Source organism: Ruditapes philippinarum, unplaced genomic scaffold (genome assembly GCF_026571515.1).
Source record: "Ruditapes philippinarum isolate M1 unplaced genomic scaffold, ASM2657151v2 ctg8148_1_1_1_1, whole genome shotgun sequence".
NCBI classification, from domain to species: Eukaryota; Metazoa; Mollusca; class Bivalvia; order Venerida; family Veneridae; genus Ruditapes; species Ruditapes philippinarum.
Window position 1 is genome coordinate 35,301 of NW_026852237.1, and position 24,618 is coordinate 59,918.

General features: G+C 32.4%; 2 protein-coding genes across 3 annotated transcripts in view; one reads left to right on the forward strand and one right to left on the reverse strand.

The window, feature by feature from the left end:
• Positions 1-16,238, forward strand: part of LOC132753564 (uncharacterized) — a 31,497-nt gene extending 15,259 nt beyond the window's left edge. The window contains exons 6-11 of one of the 2 annotated variants that reach the window (XM_060744053.1): positions 2,468-2,659; positions 4,828-4,950; positions 6,138-6,227; positions 6,607-6,750; positions 8,568-8,655; positions 15,670-16,238. In XM_060744053.1, the coding sequence (XP_060600036.1) occupies positions 2,468-2,659; positions 4,828-4,950; positions 6,138-6,227; positions 6,607-6,750; positions 8,568-8,655; positions 15,670-15,934 (902 nt within the window). In that variant the 3' untranslated portion in view covers positions 15,935-16,238. The remainder of the gene's footprint in view (positions 1-2,467; positions 2,660-4,827; positions 4,951-6,137; positions 6,228-6,606; positions 6,751-8,567; positions 8,656-15,669) is intronic. The other variant, XM_060744061.1, reaches the window with a different exon arrangement.
• A 1,807-nt stretch (positions 16,239-18,045) lies between these two features.
• On the reverse strand, positions 18,046-22,874 carry LOC132753558 (uncharacterized). The gene is made up of 3 exons (XM_060744040.1): positions 22,309-22,874; positions 19,597-19,687; positions 18,046-19,351 (listed from the first exon to the last, which is right to left on the reverse strand). The coding sequence occupies exons 1-3, from the start codon at positions 22,322-22,324 to the stop codon at positions 18,754-18,756; spliced, it is 705 nt and encodes a 234-aa protein (XP_060600023.1). The 5' UTR covers positions 22,325-22,874; the 3' UTR covers positions 18,046-18,753.
• Between the last annotated feature and the right edge of the window lie 1,744 nt (positions 22,875-24,618).

The window sequence follows — 24,618 nt, forward strand, 5'->3', positions numbered from 1 at the left end:
TTAGGCACGTTTTCACTTCAAATGTAAGGTTAATATGAAGTTCACTACGACATTATGAACATAAAACAAGGCCATTATGCAAAAGATACGGCCTTTATGATAAAACTCGGCTATTATGAGATTTGAGAATTTTGATTGTCTCTCCAGCTCGGCCATTATGAATCCGCTTTTTTTTCATTGAAAAAAGTCGCCATTTTGAATTTGCTGCAAGGTAGGTTCCGAGACTTTTTAAAACAAGACAACAACGGAATTTCTCATACGTTATTCTCGGGTAACTGTTTAAAGGAAACTCGACAGGGCCTTGTTACCGCCACAATCAGTTACCCTCGAGCTAGATATTCCGGTCTGTACCGGCAGCCACTGTAAAATTCTTATAACATTTTACATTTACAAAATCGTCGCATTTCCATAACAGCTATTTTGCCGTTATATGCTTATTATAGGGAGGGATAATTTGACATTCAACATCTTCATAGTCTTGTAAAGTTTACACAAATTGTACCTGAGTCATTCTATATGTTCGCAACATTTTTGTCCTTGGACAAAAACGTTGTACTTTTGAGAGATCTACTAAAATTGTATGTAGTCAACAATTTGATGAATGAGTTCACACTAAACTCAGTAATTAAAAAGCGGTAGAGGAAAAGGTAACCAATCTGGATGATAAACTCAATTAATTATCGCCCGACTTAGATGAAAGAGTTGTTAGAATTGAGGACAAATCAAGTGCCTTAAAGGACACAGTTGAATGACATGATTCTAATTTCGATAAAACAAAAAAGCAGGTATGAATTTTACAGTCTGAAGATTAGAAATTTAAAGAGACCATTACAGATATCCTAACAAAGTATATAATGTGTAATTGATCCTTGTTGGGATCAAAGAAACAAAAGATGAAACAAAAGAAGACGCTTAAAACTATTAAAAAATACTTACGGAACGATTAAAGATCCCGGATCAAGGTATTCCTAGGCTAGAGATATTGAGCGTAAGAGACGAATTGACGTTCGGGAGCAAAGCAGTCCCCGTATGGAGCGGTAATCTAGAAATAGCATATATTCCGCCTTAAATAACCATGGAAACGCCACAGCGGCGCGACCTTTATTGAAATTTTATAATACATCAAAGTGCATGATACAAAAATGTATTATGTCGAAAATTTACCGGGACTTGGTGTAAAACCCGGAACATGTCATTTTGAAATTTTACGCCATTTGAACAATGAATTACTGTGTCAACCGTTTTGTAATTGTAACGTTATTGATTCAAAAACGTCGTCATTAAGAGCTTCTTTTAAACAGAAATTCAATTGTTGTAAATATTTAAGTTTAAAAATTCCAGGTGTATAAAACGTTCAAAATCATATTTGTACCTTTGTTATATGAATTATACTTCACCTGTTCAATGATATAACATGCTTATTAAAGGCAGGCACCGTGTCTTTTATCTAGCGGTAAAGTATAAAAGTATAACTGGTGTGACAAAAGAGAAGGTCAATTCTCTTCGAGCAAAATAAAGCATATTTAGATTGCACAGATAATTTTTATAGTCACTTGGAAATATCCCTCATACATTCCCTATAAGACATTTACAAATCAAAGTTGTTCAAACTAAAAATATTGCAATACTGTAGAACGAAAAAAAAAGTTTTTATCTTAATTTTGGTATATCTTACTTCGTGTTATCTTACATCATAAACGTTGATGTCGCGATTGAACTTACATAATTATTAAGAACTAAAATTGTTTTGCATTTGATGTCTAGGAACTGTAAGGTTAATAAAGAAAAATGTTTAGGGGCTTAAAGTTTATAATACAATTTAAAAAAAATTCATTTACAACAAGTTTGTTTTTATAATTAGCAAACATTCTATAAAACCACATAAGTACCTCAATTCAGCTTCAAGAATTAATCTTCAATAAATTCGATCGCTGATCAATATTTATCTCATTTACCCTTGTATAAAGAAGCTTTAAATCTGAAACCATCAAATATAAAAGAAGTGAATGGCAACGCGAGATGCTGCAAGCCTTACCCGACCCCGCACATGGAAACAAAGCACCTGTACATTGTTATGTCACAACTCTACGTCATCAAACGCAAATATTTGATATCCTAAGGGAGTAAAATATAATTCCTCAACATTGTTTTTGCAATCATGTTTTGTTGTTGAGGCAAATGGGATATTTTATGATAAATGCAGGTGGTTGGGTTACAAGATGCAAACTCTGTCCTTTATAAATGGACACTTTATAGAAAGGGAAACATTTTTATTGCTATTTCTTTTCTTTTCTGCGCCAATACGCCATTGAGATTACATTCAAACGATTGTCTTGAAAATGTTTATATATGTACACCCTTATTCCACCTCGATTGAGATTTCAAAGATATATTTATATAAGCACAATTAATAAATTTATAGATTCATAACTTGTTGCACACAGTGAAGTTTTTCCTCTTTTTTCAGGTTCTGCTATCGTTTCTGCCCAGTATTATTCACAAACATACTTTTCGTGGAAGCATTATGTAAAAGCTTGTTTCGAAATAAACTTGTCTCCAATCAGCTATAATGACACTTTGAATTCAACAAGTATAAGCCAGGCTAATGGTCCAACATCGACAAATGTTATTCGCAGTGATGCAATATATAGATTTAATGGTAAGTTGAAAATTATTTCTCACAGTGAGCTTTAATTGTCTTCCAAAAATTGTTCAAATGATCTTGGTTCTTTGCCATCTGGGTTGAAAGAGCTAAAATATAAAAAAGGGGAAAAGATCAATAAGGAAGGGTAGCATAGATTACTAATTAAACGGTAAGCATCTTCTAAAGAAAATCTGTCAAGTTCGGTAAAAAGTATCTTTTGTCGAAATTGGTTTCTTTCAGCGGGCAACTGGTTTGTATAGAGTCATAATTAAAAATCTTTTAAAAGTCTTCTTTAGGATCGATCACAAAACCCTTATGTAATTACACTTTGTGTCCCATAAGTGTTATGTACAGTTTAGTAAAAGAAAGCATCGTTGCTCGGAACAATTTGACCAAGTTTAGAAGATTCCCCTAAATAGAGTATATACATTGTATCTTCCCTTTGTGTCTTTCGTAGTACATAGAGTTAAAAGAAGACAGAAAGAACCACATGAATTTGCTTTTAAAATTGCCAAGAAGTTAAAGATAAGTAGCAATGTTTAATGGACCATGATTACAGATAAAATAAATAAGTGCCCTTTCAATAAATATTCCTCCACGGGTTAGAATTAAAGCTGCACGCCTCCAGATGAGCATAAATATTTCAAGAAAATGAAAATTGAGAATAATGTACTAATATTTTAAGAAAGGTAAAAACATTCAAGATTCATGTTTTAGTTTACATGTTATTTCGATTTAAGACCGATTTTTCAGTATTTTATCACCATATTTCTACTGCGTTACTAACGCAGTAAGGGCTGTTTTTGCATATTTTGACCTCTTTTTGGTTATTTGCATGGATTGTAAGTGCCGAGTGAATAATGTGAATAACTTTATTTGTTCACCTCACAATATTTTACTTTCAAATACATTTTCAAAATTTTCGTAAAAATTAATACACGTATGATGCTGGAGGCGTGCTGCTTTAATTACATCATCTTAATGTAGAAATTAACTTTGGCATATTTTCAGAAGCTATAAAACCATGAAAGTATATACTTGTCATCATGTAGAATTACCATGCGGTCCCGATTGGCCAAAATACCTTGCTCTTTGGACACCTCAGTATCATAGATTTGTACAGGCAGGATACATGAGCTTTAAAATATTTCCCATGCTCATTTACCTTTGGTAAGAAAGGCTTGTTGTGTATACATAGATTTAAATGGGAAATTACATTGTCCGAAACCACAAGCCTAAAATTCTATGAACTATTTCCCTGTTAACATATATATGTAGATATATATATGTAAAATAAAGTTTCTATATCATTAACTGTTCCAACCTACACAGTGTTAAAATCAATTTCACTGGCTTTTTATTTAGACCAAAGACAAAAAATGAAAGATAATTTTAATTAGATTTTTGAATTAACAAAACCAAACGTTTGAAGACAATGTTTTCTTTCACCCAACAAGCATTTTCCTGAATATTTGTCATATTTGTATTTTTTCTTCTTTTCTTCTTTTTATTGTTTTAAACATAAAAGTAAGTCTGGTGTCAAATATTGCAGTTTATGAAACAAGTAATTATTCAATTAAATAGGATTGATCACGACAAAGACATTCCATTCATTTTCATTACCATAGAAATCTTTCACATCTAGACGTTTAAGAGATTGATTTTAAATATAAAAATTCTAATTTTAATAAAAAATAATTTGTTTCAACTGAAATCAGCATATGGGTGTTGTTTTTGCAATTCTAAAAGTAGAGGAGCAATATCACAGTTTAGTTTGACCAGAGCTCTTACAAAGATAATGCGGTACCTTATCCATTCAGTATTCATAAAACTTAAGGGTATTGTCCTAACAGTGTAGAATTCAGAACGATTAGTAGTATACATCTTCTACAAGGAAAATAAACAATGCACTCGACATTAAAGTTTAACTAAAACCTCAGATTGAAATTCGCTAACAAACGTTCGATCATCTTATTGATACTATTCATAATTGTAAATCAAAGTTATGACAATAAGTGACAAGTAAAGGTGGTTGCACTACTTATACTATACATTTACATACTAGACATTTAATATGGAATTGCTATCATATTCCCATTGAATTACATAAGGAGAATAATAAACTTAAATTGATAGATAATAACCGACATGATTATTTTCCAAATCTTTTCGTTTAATTTCAGAGAAACCAAATGCAATTAGTACAGATGACAGTGTGAAGTATGGATATATTACTAAACGTGGGAACATTACATTTTTACTTTTCACTGAAACTAGTTCAAACAAGCGCTATCTGCTTCAAATAGGTAGGTTTAAGCTTACTTGTACACAACAATACTTTCAACTATACATTTGAGTTTTGTGTAATATACATAATGGTGATTGTATCATTTAGTATAAATATAGACATGCATGAGAAATTGATAACGCTTTTTTATTGGTTGTAAATTTCTCTTGTACATTGGATTGACATTACTCTCTGAACCATAAAATGCAAATTGTCGATTGCTTTATCGGTAGAATGTATGGTTGGCACAAATGTTCGCTAATTTTAGTTAGCTACAATGTACAGGGGTTCGATAGACAAAACATTTACAAGACTGTACATTCCCTCCTTTTGACAATTATTTATCGAATTCATAGGGGATATTTGTTTGTTGTGAGTTAAAAATGTTAAATATCACACCGATTAGAGAGAAAAATGCAGTATTTTTGATGCAGTATTTTTACGAATGCGTAGCGCGAGTAAAAATATGGATATTCTTTTCACATCGATGTGTGATACATTGGTCTTTTTGTGGAATGTGTCGATTTGGTTTTTTTCACTGTTTTATAAATTCAAACCTCTGTCACCTAACTCATTAATTAAGTGTTTTAACTGATGTAAATTGTATTATAATATTTACGGACAAAAGACGTCAATAATTGTTAACACAATAAGATGGAATAATAACAATGCTGCAAAATTACAATTGAGTAATACCGTACAAATAATTTATGACTAACAATCAAATCAATGGTATTATAGACAAGACACTATATCACATTAGTTTACATTAGCCTTTATCTTTAACATTTTTAATCATACCTGCATGTTTACTTAATAATTGTTCATCTGTATTATAAATACGTCACGATTAATTGGTGATGGACATTTATGTCTTTGCCAGAAAAACTAAGCTTGATTTTCAGTTTCGCAACCACATCAACAACACGACAACAAACCAGATATCCTTCTTAAACTTTTTAAATATTTTGATAAATAAATAATAAAAAAAAACAGCAGCAAAAAAACTGTCATTATAATTATCATAAAATCTGTCATAACCTGGCCATTATGAGTCATTTGGGAAATGTTTTGGTGACACAATTTCTGAAGTAAGTATACATTTAAAGATGTATAAGCTATTATCTATACATTACCATATAGGTGATTCACCTAATATAATGACTAACCAGTTTTCGTTCTCATTGTTTTGTCAAATAATTTCAGATTCAGAGACAGGATTAAATCTCACCAGTGAACAAATACGGACAACAACCACACCGACATCAACGACCAAAACAACACGAAAACCACTAGGTAATATTCACAAAATATGTAACTATCATTTAACGTGAATAATTGGAAATATAGCCTGAAAATGAACTCTTAAATTCTGCATAAAAATTATATTGAAATATTTATTTATCAATCGACTTGTCTCCTTCTGCTCCTTAGCATTTGACTTTTTCTTTTAAAGGAGTCATGAACATTAGGAATACGTTTCTTCATGTCAATTTAAATCCTTATTTTTGTCAATAATGGTAGATTACGTAAACATAATGTGTTTTGTAATATATTGTGAACGATAGTTCCGAAATTTTCAGTATTATACTAATGAATTTACCGTTAAAAGTCATATATAATTTGAACGATGAAAATGACTACAGTGATTATTCGTTTCTACTATCAAACGCAGATAATGGCACCACACCAAGACATACTTCATCATTACCAATAAAATCTTCATCTATTACCACATCCTCCATACCTTCAGTGAACGATGGTATCACGAATAGTTCAGAACCCATGCAGTCAATATCTGTGACAAGTATATCAGAAAGTAAGTGAACTTTGATAAAATATGTACAGTGCTATCGAATACCTTTGTTGTTTAACGGTACATATAATAGAAAAAGAAGCGAAACACGAGGTTATCTAATTTGTAAGAGGGGACATAGCCCCAGAGTATAAATCAGATTGCCGAGTGTAAGTGTAAGAAACTGTAAACTAAACATAGGATAATTATATTCATTATATAAACAGCTTATATTGATAGCATACAGCTCTATCTTTTTTAACTTTACATAGCTATAGGAACGAATAGATAATAAGTTTTTTTAGAAAGGGCAAACATTAATTTTATAACCTTTAAATAAAAGTTTATGAGCATGTTACTTTTTTATTATCTGAAGAAAAAAAGCGCTGAATGTAAAAGAAAAAGAAAAACAGCTTTTGAAATAAAAAAAAGCATTTCTGGTGCATTATGGGCTTTTACATAATGTACACGAATCAATATATACAAGAATTTGTCAAGAGATATCAACGTCTCCCGCCTCAGGGAAGTTTTATATGAAGCATAAAATTGTGCTATTTCAAAAGATTTTGGTATGGATCTCAAGACTTTCAGTCAAAATTTAAAATCAAGGCTAGATCTGCAAATGCAACAATTAATTTATTAAAGAAATGAAAAGAAACACGGAATTCAAAAATCTATAATGTTAAGCTTTGACCTTGACCTTCGAGGTAGAGATGCAGGTGTTAAACATGACATATCGTCTTATCATTGAAACTATTTGTGCCAAGTATTTTCAAAATCCTTTGAACTACGAAGAAGTTATAGACCGGACACAAAATATACTCTATAACAGACTATGTTAATCTTTGACCTTTAAGTGTGACTTTTGACGTAGGAACCCATGTTTTGCGCCTGACATATCGTCTTATTATTGTGATTATTTGTGGAGTATTTTTTATATCCCTTGATATAAGAAAAAGTTATGGGCTGGACACAAAATAAACCCTATTACAGACCATGTAAATATTTGACCTCTAAGTGTTACCTTGACCTTGGAGGTAGGGACACGGGTGTTACGCATGACATATCATCTTACCATTGTTACTATTTGTGCCAAGTATTTTCAAAGTCCCTTGATCTATGAAGGAGTTATGGGCGGGACACAAAATATATCATATAACAGACTCTGTTAACATTTGAGCTCTAAGTGCGACCTTGACCTTGAAGGTAGGGATGCAGGTGTTGTACTTGACATATCATCTTATTATTGTGACTTGCCAAGTTATTTTAAAATCCTTCGAACTATGAAGAAGTTCTAGATCGAACACAAAATATATCCTATAACAGACTATGTTAATCTTTGACCTTTAAGTGTGACCTTGACCTTTGAGGTAGGTGACTAGTTTTTGCGCATGACACATTGTCTCATTATTGTGAACAATTGTGTAAAAGTATTTACAAAATCCCTTCAAAGATAAGAAAGTTATGGACCGGACACGACATATACTCTCAAAGAGACAATGTTGACCTTGATTGAGCAAGTGCGACATTGACCCTGAAGGTAGGGGTCTGGTTGTTATACATGACACATCGTCTTATTATAACAAACATTTGTGCCAAGTTATTTCAAATTCCTTTGTATGGACCGGACACGAAAGTGTGACGGACGGACAGACGGATGGAGCCTATTTCTTTCTATTATCCCCTTTTTTGTTTGAAAAGGCGGAGGACAAAATTATATATGATATATGTATCTGAATTAAATGACATGTTTGCCTAATGAGAACTATGAGTACGTACAATGTTTATATTTGCCTTCGTCATGAGGTGTACATAGTTATTTCATATATATTTGTTTACAGGTTCTGACGTTAGTGTCTCTGTCAGCATTTCAGTTGTTGCTGTAATCATTGTGGTAGTTATTGTTACAATAATAACTTTAAAAAAACGGTAAAATCAACATTTATAATTACTCAAATTTTGAATGATGTAAATTGAATTTGGCAACAACAAAATATCCCCCTTCTTTTTATAGAGAACTTCTTTCGTAACAATATTACAGATTCTTACACAATGCATTTTCCCGCTATCAAACAGACATGGTGCATACCATACGAGGATGTGTCAATATGTTATGCAATACAAACTCTATTTTCTAATTAGCTCGTGATTCTTGTTTTTGTGTAAACTATGAACTTTAAACCAGCTGCTTTCAAAATGTGTGACACGTATATCACGTATCTAGTCAACCGATTAAGAGTTTTATTCACAATAAAAATACCTTACACAAGTAACTTCAAATAAAACGGCTGGTAAACGCTCAGTTAAAAGTCCTGAAAAACGGGCTTACATAAAAGGTCAAACAAATCTACGAAAATATGCTGAACACGTTTATATTGATATTTGTAAGATAAATGGCAACAATGAAATATCTTATGCAGATGTTTCGAGGTAGATACACATATTAAAATTAGTACGAGTCAGTTAAAGTACTTGAGTGTAAGTCTTGTAGAAAAAAATCCGTTGTTACTCTCATTAACATTCATAAAGTCAAGCTTTTTATTGACAAAGATGCCGCACTTTCACTTACCCAAGTAGCTCATATAACATGCATATCAAAACGGTCAACTCATACGATTGCATAGAATCACTTGTAAGGTAGGCGAATAATTTCCAGATTGATAACCTATTTGCTAACATCTGGCTAGACGAAGGAGCGAGTTTAATGTGCTCTTAAGTTTTTTCCTAAATATGATAGTCGCCTTTTTATTTAACATTGTGACTGGCGATGAAGGCTGATGTCACTGACTTACGCCAGTTCACAAGCGTAACAATAAGATCTAAGCAAGCGATTGAAAAAGGGCAAGAAAATTACGTTATTTGATTTCATACCCATGAACTATAATTGTCCAAAATTCCAGTTTCTAGAGGCCTTTATGTGACCTCTAAATATTAGTGAGAGGCCTATCTTTTCTGCATGACAAATGTCCTACACACAAAGGTGCTACTGTAATAGATATTTTTCCGAGAAAAACAGGTGACTGTCCTCAAACATCCACCGTATTCTCCAGACTTAGCACACTGTGACTTCTTCCCCTATCCTTGTTTGAGCAAACATTTTACAAGTCATCACTAAAATAGTGGTAATACAGTTGGTTCGGCCATTTTGTCAGTTATTTAAAGGTGCGGAGGACTATGTTGAAGCATTTAAAGATTGGATAAAATGTCTTAAACATATTTTGTAATTCTGTAGGAAAGATCATTTCTAAAGGTTGAAATAAAAAAAACCATATATTTGCTTTTTGGCCAATTAATTGACCATATTGCATTATATATTGACTCTCTCTCGTATATTACACGCTTGAAAGGAATATGTACACGTCATATGTCGTTAGATATGACGTCAATAAACTAAACGTCGCCTAGATAATTACTTAGGCCTTCAATTCTCTAAAGCTTACATTTATCTGTTCTTTTTTTTATTACTAGCATGTAAGAATGGAAATATAGGTTTCTTGAATTTTTGATTTATATTGCATGGTCTTACGTTTAAATATTTGCATTAAGCACTCAGGCCTACCGGTATTCGTGAAATGTTCAAGCACATTTGAACTCAAACATTGCATTATTCTACAAGTAGTTACCCAAATATATGAAACAAACTATGATATTCTTTTTTATGTAAGTTCACCATATTATGACTACATTATCTAAATTTTAACCAATATATATAACAGAGAAGACAATTCTTTAACATACTGAAATAAAATAAAATATTTTTTCAATATATTTATTACCTCCCTTTATGTTTATAACATAAATACTCACACAAACATCTATCTTATCATCATTATTTGAACAAACTGATAATTCTACTTTTACAAAGTGATGATGCAGTCTTAAAATCTATGTTCTGCACGTTGTAGGTTGGAAGAAAAGTATTTTAAGACATGTATATTATTAATTTTAAATCTGCGTACATGTAAATTATACAAGACCTACAACCCCCTGGGCAAAGGAAACTTTTAAATGATTTTTGAAACAATTGGAGGGTTCTTCCATGTAATGACACATTCCAAAAAATTGAGATCTGGGCATTGTCAGTTTAAATAAGAATACATACTTGTAAAATAGTTTTTCTATCTAAATGAATCCTGGTACAGGACCAATATAATCACAGGATTTATATAAATTTTGTAGATGTCAACAAGGCATGTTTTACGCAAAACAGGTAAACGTTAACATAAATATAATTGGAATATGAAAATGTGTACTTATTACATTTATTTATTTAAAGCTTTTAGAATTCAGCCACTCAAGAATGCAGGGGTAGTAATGGCCTAAGCTTTTTCGCAACTTTTTATTTTGGTATTTCTTCCTTTGAATATATATTTTGTTTTAATGTATAAAAATCAGGTACAGGAACTTTATATCAGCCCTTTAACCCATAAATTAAGTCTTACCATAAGAGAAAGACATTCCACAATATGGCAAAACAGAGGTAGCATTTTAACCTAACAGCTGCTAGTACTCCAGACATGTTCATGTCCAAATTTTAGATAGCTTGAGCTTTAAAAAAGGATATTTCATATGCATCATTTACAACTCGTTGTTAATTAGTTAATTTACATATTTCAAGTAACATCAGTTTCAATCACTTATTTCAAAATAATTAAATCATATAGACCTGCACCTCCTGAATTATTATAATCTATAAAAAATCTAAAAATATTTAGTTTGATAAAAGAAAAACATTAAGAATTAATAGATTTTGAAAAATAAGTGGAGGTAGCATACAAATTTATATATATATTGAGAGGAAACATATTAATAAATTCATACATTGTAATTGTACATTTGCTAAACGAGGGGTGTTCGGGAAGTTTAAGGACTTTTGCTGTATCTTTTCCTTAATGGTACGTTTTTATCAATATTTCACAAAATGTAATTTAAATATGTGCTCAATATGTAGTATAACACTCACTAACAAGTGTAGACAAATACCTCTCGAATTGTTTTTATATGAACCGCATAAAGCATACCCGGAGCACTCCGATTTTATCGTATTTAAGTAAATGGTACCGATATATTCAATTGATAATAATTTTCATAAATTACAATGGATAACGTCACGAAAAAACACGAGCGTTGAATACAACGTAAACGTCATTTCCTGAAAATTCTACTCGTAAATCGTTACAATTGTTTGAAAAACAACGGTTTTAACATCACTGGTGCTTACACAAATCAAACGAAAAATGACGTCAATAGGCGACGTTGAAGTCAGGGCAATCATCAAGTTTTGTGTAGGAATAGAAAAGACACCAATGGAGACGTATGAAGTGATTCAAGCATCTAGTACAACAAAGAAATGATGTAGATCGCTAGTATTTAGATGGCACGGCATGTTCCGAAACGGAAGAGTCAATAGAGGATGACAAGCGATGCGGTCGACCATCGGTGGCGAAAACTGGAGTAAAAGACAAGGTTCAGCAACTGATAAAGGAAGATCGACGACGCACTGTGCTTGTGCGAGAAATGTCAAGTTAACTTGGTGTATCTTTGTCAAACGTCCACGATTGCCTAAAAGAAGACAATATGTCGAGTGGGAGCGCAGATTACACTGTTCCCGAGAATTCGTGCGACGCGTCGAAAGAGAGGGTTTGTCATTTTTAGATCGCATCATCACTACGGACGAAACTTCGTTGTCGACTATGATCCCGAGTCGAAACAGGAATCATCTGTCTGGAACACTCCGGGAAGTCCTCCTCCAAAGAAAGCGTGGGTTCAGAAAAGCGGCGGAAAACACATGTTCGTGTTTTTCATGGACAGGCGGGGAATGCTATTACAGCACCGTATCCCGTAAGGACAGACTGAGACCGCCAACTATTACTCAAAGGTTATTATAGACACTCATAAATGATAATTTATTATGCCCCCACTTCGAAAAAGAGGGGGTATATTGCATTGCACTTGTCGGTCCGTCGGTCCGTAGACCAAATGGTTTCCGAGTGATAACTAAAGAACCCTTAGGCCTAGGAACTTCAAACTTGGTATGGTCATTGGTCATGATCAGTAGATGACCCCTATTGATTTTGGGGTCAAGGGGTCTAAGGTCAAGGTCACATTGACCTTGTAGGTAAAAACGGTTTCCGATCAATAACTTAAGCATCCTTAAGTCTAGAAACTTCAAACTTGGTATGGTGATTGGTCATGACCAGCACATGACCCCTATTGATTTTGGGGTCAAGGAGTCAAAGGTCAAGGTCACATTGATCTTGTAGGTAAAAACGGTTTCCGATCAATTAACTAAAGAACGCTTAGGCGTAGGAACTTCAAACTTTGTATGATGATTGGTCGTGACCAGCAGATGACCCCTATTGAGTTTTGGGTCAAGGGGTCAAAGGTCAAGGTCACATTGACCTTGTGAGTAAAAACGGTTTCTGATCAATAACTAAAGAACGCTTCGGCCTAGGAACTTCAAACTTGGCATGTTGATTGGTCATGGCCAGCAGATGACTCCTATTGATTTTGTGTCCAGGGGTCAAAGGTCAAGGTCACATTGACCTTGTAGGAAAAAACGGTTTCCGATCAATAACTTAAGAATCCTTAGGCCTAGGAACTTCAAACTTGGTATGGTGATTGGTCATGACCAGCAGATGACCCCTATTGATTTTGGGGTCAAGGGGTCAAAGGTCAAGGTCACATTGATCTTGTAGTTAAAAACGGTTTCCGATCAATTGACTAAAAACGCTTAGGCCTAAGAACTTCAAACTTTGTATGATGATTGGTCGTGACCAGCAGATGACCCCTATTGAGTTTTGGGTCAAGGGGTCAAAGGTCAAGGTCACATTGACCTTGTAAGTAAAATCGGTTTCTGATCAATAACTAAAGAACGCTTCGGCCTAGGAACTTCAAACTTGGCATGCTGATTGGTCATGACCAGCAGATGACTCCTATTGATTTGGGATCAAGGGGTCAAAATTCAAGGTCACATTGACCTTGTAGGTCCGATCAATAACTAGAAAACGCTTAGGCCTAGAAACTTCAAACTTGGTATGATAAGGGGTCAAAGGTCAACGTCACATTGACCTTGTAGGTAAAAACGGTTTCCAATCAATAACTAAAGAACCCTTAGGCCTAGAAACTTCATACTTGGTATGATGAGTGGTCATTGCGAGCAGATGACCCCTATTGATTTTGGGGTCAAGGGGTCCAAAGGTCAAGGTCACATTGACCTTGTAGGTAAAAACAGTTTCCGATCAATAACTAAAGAACGCTTAGGCGTAGGAACTTCAATCTTTGTATGATGATTGGTCATGACCAGTAGATGACCCCTATTGATTTTGGGGTCAAGGGGTCAATGTCATATTAAACTTGTACTTAATGACGGTTTCTGACCAATAACTCAACAACTCAAGTTGCCTTGGTTGATATTTTTATGTTAAACTAAGAATGCTTTTGGTATACACATTTGAAGGTCTTATGTAAAATAACAACTTGGCTGTCATTAATGAGGCCTACATGATTCATAAAATTCATGCATATATTATTTGGTAAGATTTGTAATAACTTAAATTGCTGCACACAACCTATAGGGTCACAATAATTATTACCTTGTGACGAGTCATGACCAGTAGATACTAGATAACCCTTATTAATTGTTTGTTCACTGGATCAGAAGTCATGCATAATAACCTGATCACATGACTAATTGGCTGCCGACAGGGGGCATACATGTTTTACAAACATATCTTGTTTTAGTTTATATATAAGATAAAACTTATCAAATAAATGAGAAAAAATATATTGAATTATTTTTTGATACGCTATTCATAGAAAACTTAATCATTTTATGATTTCAGGTTCTAAGGCAGGATCTCGTCCAGGCTATACGGAAGAAGCGCCCCGGGATCGACCTCGACCAGATCTTTCTTCTCCAGGACAACGCCCCCGGCCACGTTCACAGTCAACGCAGTTGCAAATCAGCCTCCTTGGATTCGAGACTCTCGAGCATCCTCCCTATTGCCCGGACCTCGCGCCGATAGATTTCCGAGTTTTTCCGGAAATCAAAGCACAACTGCGTGGTCGACGCTTTGTTTCTGGGTTGGAATTACAAATTGAAACCCAGAGAATAGTTTCGTCATTCGACAACATTTGGTACGAGGACACGTACGACAAATGGGTCAAGAGGCATAGATAATGTATCGCTTTAGATTGAGATTACGTCAAAAAGTGAGTCGATATGACGATCGGGGAAATTTGACGTTAACATATTTAGCACTGACGTGACGTTAGGGCGCTCCGGGTATGCTTCGGTGTATGTTTTGTTTTATCTGTAATTAACTTATTGTTTAATGTATTTCATTGTAATCTTTACAGCTTGCTGTAATAGAATTAAATATTTTATGGTGTTTTTCTTGTTTTTCAATTCCTTTTATTTATCAAACTACAGCAAAAGTCCTTTAACTTGCAAAACACCCCTCGTATAAACACTTATATAAGGATTTTGAATTAGTCAGTGTGACCTTGACCAAAATAAATCTAAAACTGCGCTCTGAACATTATTTAAGTACTATAAATATTTCTAACAAAAAAGATTTGATTTCCTACTATCGGTTTAAAAGAAACAGATCGTACAGAAAATTTTGAAAATGATACAAAATGACTAAGTGTGACCTTGACCTGCGCTCTATACATTGTCTCATTATGGTTAGCATTTCTGCCAATTAATTCCAATGTCCTTCCACCGGTTCAAACGATACAGACACGAAAACTCCTATATAAGTATTTATTAATCAATAATAATTATCCTATTTTAAATGAATTTAAATGCTATTTTGTTCTGACGTGCTGTTGTGCAGTTCACTTCTTTTATTTATAGACGATGTGTTTCATGAAATATCTATATCTGTATGTAAAAGGTTCATGAAATGTTTAAAGCGTATATACTTTTGTTTATAGAAAGAAACTCTTTATTCGATGCTGCAAGACAACAGACCAAACGCAGAGTCGTACCATCCATCAGGGGATTAATGAACTTGTTCAAATAGGAAGGAACAATTCAAAAGAGATCGCTTTGCCTTGCCAAATAAGTGGTTCTTTATACCAAAATGTCGACGCGCCATCTAGGGAGATCACTGATCCGCATACATATTGTGGCCTTGAAAATATCGAACGGGGAACAAATAATATGGAAAGTGAATACAGTCAACTGTCATTATCTTGATTATAGATAGATTGTCAAAAAGAAGTCATTGTAACAATATGGCGAAATAACCGTTTTTTCAAATCTTTTTGAGGATCTTTTTTGAAATCTGGGAAAAAGGAAGATCCTTCGAAAGCAAATTATTCATGTCAGTAACTAAATGCACGTATTTCTTGTCTTTATGTTGGTCCAAATGGACCTGATTTGTTTAAAATCAATATTTTTGTAAAATTACTTCTTTTTCTAATGATTTCTATTCAAATTTTGTCTGAAGTTACAGACTTTTTAATAAATATTTGCTCCAGCTCATCGCCGATAACCTTCAGCTACAAAGTCTTTAGTTTTATGGAAACTCCTGTAAGTATTTGGGTATTTAAATATAGATTATTTAAGTTCCTTTCTTCCTAGCATTCAACATCTCGTTTTAATAATTAATCATAGAATGTCAGAAAACGTCCTATCCCGGTAGAAAGTTCCTTTATTTACAGTTTTATGACAGCTTTTGTATATTTATACATAATTACCTGCAATCTTGCTCATAATTAATTGGTTAAGACCTACGTCAAATGGAACAATTAATCCCGAAGAAATGTCCCCTGTCACTTCATGTCAAGAAAACTAATAAATAGATGTGGAGTCCCTTTACTAGTGTCATGGTAAGTTCAAGTTTGTCTGTATTTAATTATTAAATCATAATGATTTGAATTCTGTTAATGACAGTTAGGCCGTCGGGTATTATCAAATATAGTCGGATAGAAGTTTAAAATTCAAATTTGGACTATTAAGCTGGTAAATTTGATGTAATATGTACTGAAAATTTAATATTGACCGAGGCGATAGCCGATAGCTAAAACGTACATATCTTACACCGTATTACCGGAGCCAGTGATGACAGATCACTGCAGTGATAGCAGATAGCTGAAATTTACCGCTCGGTACAGGTAGGTTATAAATTTGGTTGGTGTTATTATATTACACAAATACGGCCCATTTCATTGCTATGAAACTATTGTCCATTGACTTGAGATACTATTAGGTAATTTTGGACTCGTTTTTCCTGTTTAAGACTTTTTTGAGCAGGTTAAAAGTGACCGCTTAAAAAAAAACTTTTTTTTTTGTTCAAAATATCTCAAGTTTTAACTAAATGACAGGATTTCGTGTTATTAATATAGACGTTTATGCATTGGGGTCACGCAAGCCAAACATCTACCCCGTGAGCCTTTTCTTGAAAGTTTTACAGACGTTCAATCTGGTCCGGTCGAAGAAAAAAATGCTGCCGTTATAGGCAGATACTTATTTTAAATGCTGCCGTCGATGGCAGAAATACCATGAAAGTGGCTAACATTATGACAGAAAATCAAGGTTAATCTTTTATCAATTCCTCTATTCTGTGTGTCATTTTAGTCGGAATTGAGACGTTAAACTATCATTTCTAATATTTTCTCAAGATAGAAAAATTATTAATGCGGTATGTGCATCGAAAAAGCTTTTTAGCAACACGCAGTTACAATACAAAATGCAATGATTCAGTACGACCAAATTGCACTATAAATAGAGCAATTAACATGAAGAAATTCATTTTTCTATATTCATGCATGTGTGCTTGATCTGTTGTGTCTGTCAGTTACATGAATACAATACCATATGTATCTTAAGTTTAGCAGCGCATAATTCACTCCCTTTTCAAGACATAACGCCATATGCATATTACAGCTGTAACTTCAGTTAGTGGATAATCATTTGCTAGCATCGAGATAATAATGTTCATCCCTTTATGACATATAAAGGCTGAAATTTACTTAGTCGGCGCTAATGCTGCAGATTATGAGTTACTAAAATTCACGACCATTCATGAAGTTGCCGTATTTGGGCCATTACCTGCTAAAATCTGAATATACAGAGTATTAACACGCACGTATAGTAGGAGATTGTTTTTAAATACAAATTAATTCACTTACATAAAAATGTCTATAAAACAACAACACTTTGTGTAAACTTTGTAATCAACTCAGAGCAAATTTTACAGCGTAAATATTATGTCACGTTAGACTTAGACTTTAACGTTTTGAACATCATACAAGGTTCATGTGAACTAAAAAGGCTATAAAATATTACTTATATATCACCTTTATCGATTTTCTTCCAAGACTTTTACTAGATATTCTACATACTGTGAAGACAACTTTGCGAAACGTGAGTAGCAATTACTACATATTTATTAAATTAAATTTCAAAATACCGGAATGAGGATAATATACATTGAATCAATTGAAATGCTTTACATTGAATACATTCTATGTTTTGTAAAATTGATATGAATTATTGCAGTGTAGTATAATTTTATTCAAACAATTTTTATAGGTTAATATCTTATTTTTATTTGTTTAAAATTCTGGAAACAAAGTGATCCCTCGGAAGCATTAATCACAACAAAATTACAAGAGAACTGCAGACTCGGTTTGCTTGAGCCTGTACATGAGTGATAATGAATAAGTGCACCGTTTTGAGCGGTACTCAATTCGTGCTGGCATCAATGATCCCGAAGGATTAAGTCACACTGACACGTGTACATTAAAGATTTAGTTTTCCTAGTGGAGGAGGATCTCAGTTGTGTCCCTGCATGCAATTTTATTTTTAAAAAAGCAGAAAAATTCTCAAAATCGTTCAATAATCAATTTCACTAATCAATTGAAGTCATTTAATTTCATGAAATAAATATTACTAATTTTGAAAAGGATTTGTTTTGTTAACCTGAGCTTGAAACAGGTAACTGATTTAGTTGATAATTACTAACGGAAACAGTTTTATGAGTTTCAAAACAACGCCTTTCTGCCTTTCTCTCAGGTACCGTTCAAATGATTGTATGTGTCAACCTCAACACGCAGATTATTTTTATAATCCCTTCTAACATCATCGTAATCGTTTTCTTGCTTGTCAGGTACACCATAGATATTGTCTGTTTTATCATTGTTCATAAGGTTTCTGGTTATGTGATTATAGTTGTCAGTTCCGCTTAATGTTTCAGATAATTCTTTTACACATTCAGTATTCAGTAATGCTTTTATTTTTATAGCTGCATTCTCGGTGGTGTCATAAACGTTATCAAATTGGGTACCAAACTTTTTATTGAATTGTATCATATTATAATCGTCGTTAATACCTCTTCCATCTCTCCTGGAATTTGAAATATCACCATCGGCATGAGATTCTCTGGAGCCGGGTTCAAGAATGAAGTAATTATTTGCATAATTACTATTGTCTACGTCAATATCTTGATGAAGGATTACGTTATTGTTTCCTTTAAAATCGTTTATCTGTTCATTTTCAGCTCCTAGAGATTGATTATACAGATTGTTTTCAGCTTGATTCTTACCGGAAGTTTCTTTTAATGAATCATTCTGAGAAGAACTTTTAAAACACGTGTTTGGAATTTTGCCTCTGAAAAATAGAATCGAAATAACATTTATGTTCTTATGACAATCCGTATTTTCAACCGAAAAAAATATGTTGATGATTATAAACAAACAAAAGCAATCTTTACTAAGCGTCACATTAATAAAACTTATTTATACATCTTAACCTGTAAAAGTATTCTTAAAACAAATTATCACAAATAATCTGACATATTATATGTGATCAAAAGCAAAGGTAAACTAGCAACAGAAAAAAACAGAGTTATTTACCGTCGTTTCAACATTATTATGACAATAACAATGGCTGCCACTAAGAGAAAAATCACAACTGAAACACTGACAAAGATACTGACATTGGAACCTGCAAGATAACAAATGGTAAAACTTGAATGATCACATGGCACAAGCCATGTCAAAATGTATTATGATTTAATGTCAAAACTGTTCAAAAAAGCGCATATCTGATTGGTTTATTACCGTTGACGTCACGATTCCGTCAAAAAGACATGTAGTCAGCCAAAAGACATATAGGTCTAATGGTTTTATCAAAGCCTGCTATTCCTTTTTTGAACCATGTTTAGGGGCCGTTTATTTCAAGTTAAGGTTACAGACATGATAACAATAGCATTGATACGTAGATAATTAAAAGTAAATGTTTTTATGATGTTAAAGCCAGGTATTTTAGAAGATATAAGACTTTTTATAAAGTTTAGAGGCTCATTCATTTATATAATTACACAATAAAAAGGGCAAAGAGGGTGATCAATTTAAACTGCTTTGTTAGCATTTTGTTTCTGCATGTTTTGTGTTTATATATCAAACAATTCGATTAGATTTATTCAGAAATTTTCAAAGTCTTTTAATGTATCGTAATTCTGTAATGCAACTCAGCTTTAAAGTTTTAATATGTTTCCTTCTAGAGAAAAGAGCACTAATTCTGGAGTTGGTTTATTTAATCTATTAACAAAATGTAACATTTAAAGAAGAGGAACATATATGTTTTCTTATCTTAAGCATGAAAGAAAGATGTAAACTTGTCATACGTTACATGTATTGCTTTTTCAACAAGCCATATGAATAGATTATTCCAAAATATTTGTACCATTTGGCAGTCCATAAACAGATACTTTATACTGTAAATATCGATACAGCAAACATCACAGACACTAAATTCAGTTGATTTACATGGAAGGAGGAACTTGTTTGAGGCAGTGTTCCTTTGTTAAAATTATACCGAAAGTTTTTAAACTATTATCTTTATAGTATACAAAAAATAATTTTCGTAAATATTTTCCATTGAAATTCTTTTTTTGTAGAAATCGTTCTTCCCATTTTATTTGCTATCTTTTTATTTTACACGGTCTCATTTGCTTTTGAATCTGTTTTAACTTTTTTATGTTTATTGATGTGTTTGTTTTTTCTATGATATCAACAGTGCTTATTTCTGTATGCGTTCAAAGTTTGACTAATTCATTGTAGTTTACGTTTCCATTCTTTGGGTATTAATGAATTTAATTCATAAATTAAAGTTAAATGTTTCTGTTTGAATGATTAAATTAAGTTTCGGCTAATCAAAGGTTTCAAACTGGTTTTTTTCAATGTTAAAAATATCCTTTACTTTATTAATATTTTCCATTTTCATCAATGGAAAAATATTAAGTGCCATTATATTTCTATGTGAATTCTGTCAAATTATTTGGTCTTATAGATTTTGTGGATTTTATTAAAAACTATTTTACTTCATGTTAGAATAGTAGTACATGTATTTATGTTAAGAAAATATTTTCGATTTTAAATTTCTGTTTATCATTTGCTTTATATTACTTTTAAATAAATCGATTCCACTAATTCTTTGAATTTTTTTCCTTTATTATTTCTATCCACAATCCATGGTTATTTTCATCAAATACCTTTTGATCTAGCTTGATTTAATCGAGTAAATGAAAATTGGCAGGTCTATCATATTTAAAACTCTATATTTAAAGAATTGAATAAGTATATCCCTTTTAACTTTGTCTCCTTTTGAGTGCCATGTATTCAAAATAGTTTTTTGTAATTGTTTTCATCATTCTTTCTGGTCGACTCAAAAGTACAGATACTGTGATTGTTAGTTATGGATATATTGACAATTGTTGTAAATACCTTGCTATCCATTTATTTATGTTCTCTTTAATTTGTTAAAATTATTCTCGCAATTTAGATTGGTAATAAAGTCCTGGTATTCTTACTTTATATTGGTAATTAAGTCCTAATATTCATACAGACACGATTGAAATATATTTTATAATAATGTTATTTTCAATAGGTAATAACATGCAATAATATTTCAATTATGATGTTAGTCAAGATCTTTGAAAATAAGTGTACATGTATAAGACACATTTTCTGATAAAGATGATGATATACGATATAACGATTTAAGACTTATGTTTCCGTTTATATATTAACTTTCGGACTTTAAAAAACGTATTAACGACCTCAGAGTTTAAGGTTAAGAAACATGTATCGATCCCAATATAAGTTTCTTATTTTACGTTATTATGATCATATATCCACCATTGAACAATTTTGTATTGGAAATATCTGTTATTAACTATGCATTATTCAGACATTGTAAAACGAGTTGAAAGGTTGAGTTTTACAAGACTAAGGTAGTCGGCTATCTTTTAGTTATTAGAAGGTTTACCTAAGGAGGAGTATGTCAAAGCATTTAAAATGAATTAAACGTCTGTAATGTTTCTTTAGTAAGATGACATCGAAAATGTTTAAAATAGGAAATTGTAAATGCTTGTTCTTTTCTTAAATTTAGTATATATTAATCTACTTTCGTATTCATATAAAATCTTCAATAAAAATGACAATTTTGAATTCTAACAAGCTAATGATTCCTTATAATATTATTACAAAGAAATTTCATTTTTTTTACAAAACAAACCATTGAACAAAATTCGAATTCGGTTATGAATTAAAAATGTCACTTACTTTCAAATGCACTCATTTCGTCATTTGATTGAAAGCCTTTCGTTATATTTATAAATTCATTGTTGATACTAGATGTTAATGTTCTGTCAGCTATTGTTGATGTTAATGGAGAAGTCGTATACGTAGAACTTCCTGTTGTTAAAAATATAATTGTGTTTGGTTTGAAAATCTGCAAAACCTTTTTACAGTTAGTCTCCCCTTTTTTCAGCTCTGACTTTTCATCGCCCCGAATCAGTCTATGTCATATGACGAGTTCATGTGCCCCTCTGTACTTTTTCCATGCACTAACGGGACTCAAGTAATAATATAACTGTCTTAATCACACTGTATTAATGACACATATTGAAAATTTAGAAGGTAGATCTTATGAAACAGAAAAAGAATCATTATTAAAACTGCAAGAAGAATTGACTTCTTTAAGGCAAGAAAAATTGAAAGGCCATTTTGTAAGATCAAGTGCTAAGTGGACTGATTGCAGTAAAATGCCAACCAACTAATTTTGTAATTTAGAAAAATTTCATTATACAAGAAAATTATACAATTTTTTACAGAAAAATTGGAGACCAAAAAAAAAAAAGAGAGAGATATTCTACAGGAGGCAGACTCTTATTACAAACAATTATGTACAAAAGTAAAATGTGAGAGAACTATACAAGACAAATTTTTCTTGAAAATAATACTGATACTCGGAAGTAAAGTACTGAGGTTTCAGATTCTTTTATACTGAAATTAGAGATACCTTAAATAATATAAAAATGACAAAAGTCTTGGATCTGATGTTTTTTTCTTCATTTTTGTTTAAGTATTCTGGAATGGACATTTTATTATTTGATATATAAACTGTGCATTTAATGAAGGTTATCATTCAATAATACAAAAAATGGAATCGTTAATTGCATTCCAAAAGATAAAAAACCTTAACAATTCTTAAACATTGGATACTATTTCTCTCTTAATAGTCAGGTCAATTTGTAACAAAATATGCACAAATACTTCAGAAAATGGGAAAAGCATGAAACTTTGCACAGATGTTTATTAAGACAAAAGAAACATTTTGGGCATGGGACCCATTTGATATATGCCAAGATGGCCGCCATGGCTGCCATTTTCAAAATGGCCGCCATAACAATATGTTTTTACTATAGCCATCCAATACAAGGCTTGTATTATAACAATTACACTAAAAATGCACCAAAATGTTATTAATAATAAAGTGTTTAATCATTAAATAATGTTACCCACTAGTAAACATTGTTTTATAATGTTTTATTGTCTAGTGTTACTATGACAGCGTAAATAAAACAATAAAGTCTCTATATTTAGTTATGCGCTTTATTTTTATGAATCATACTTATTATTTCATCTCATTTTTTTACTATTTTATTTCATTTTATTTGATAAACAGAACAATGAAAACTCATTTGATAAACAGAACAATGAAAACTCATAAATGTATGCTATAAATGAAAATAATTGAAACAATATACTCAAATATAACTAAAGAAATGAAAGTAAGATTATATACTTTAACGTAAAACGTTTCATTATAGTCAGATGCTTTCATTCAATCTGTACCATCTGCATTTTGTTAAATTATTAACATTAGAAATATGTCACAGAATAGCTATTACATGATGCAAGACCTTTTTAGCTTAGTTTAAGAAATCTTAAATCTTAACTGTAGTTAATGACTCCACCAAAAATCAGTTCAAAGATGACGTTGATGGCGTAATCATATTATGTTAAAAATACAAACACCTCACTTTTAATACTAGAATATAATTTTGTGAACATTTAACCTCTGTCACAGTTTCCACCACACTTGCATAAAGCGGTACAAAGCATTTCAGCTTTTTGGCATTTACATCTAGCTCGACAGCCTATAAGAGGATTGCATCCACACTTAAGCAACTCTTGGCATGAAAATGCTGCTTGTGGCAAAGAAGACCACAAGGGCTCCCATTTATTAGAAGCACTTAGAGCCCACCCCCACTCTGCTGGACTTGGAAGTTCTGGAGATTGTAATAATGCTTGCCCCCAAATGTAACCAGCTTGGTAAGCAACCCTTTTAATATGTTGGAGAAGAGCAGCAGAAGAGGGAGGGATAGTCTCAATAGACCTACCCTTTTGTGTGAACAAATGTTTTCGGGCCTCATTCACATTGGTTGCTGGACAAGTTTTGTCGTACAAAAGAACAACAAAACGCTCTATTGTAGGCATCTGATTAACAACTGACTCTAAAGAAGGTGAAGACCCTAGAACTAAGAACGAGGTTGTGATGTCAGTATAATTTTTCCAAGTTTCCCAAGC

Coding starts and splice junctions, on each gene's coding strand:
- LOC132753558 (XM_060744040.1), bottom strand. Junction 19,352..19,596: donor ATAATAATGTTGAAACGACG/GTAAATAACTCT, acceptor TCTATTTTTCAG/AGGCAAAATTCCAAACACGT.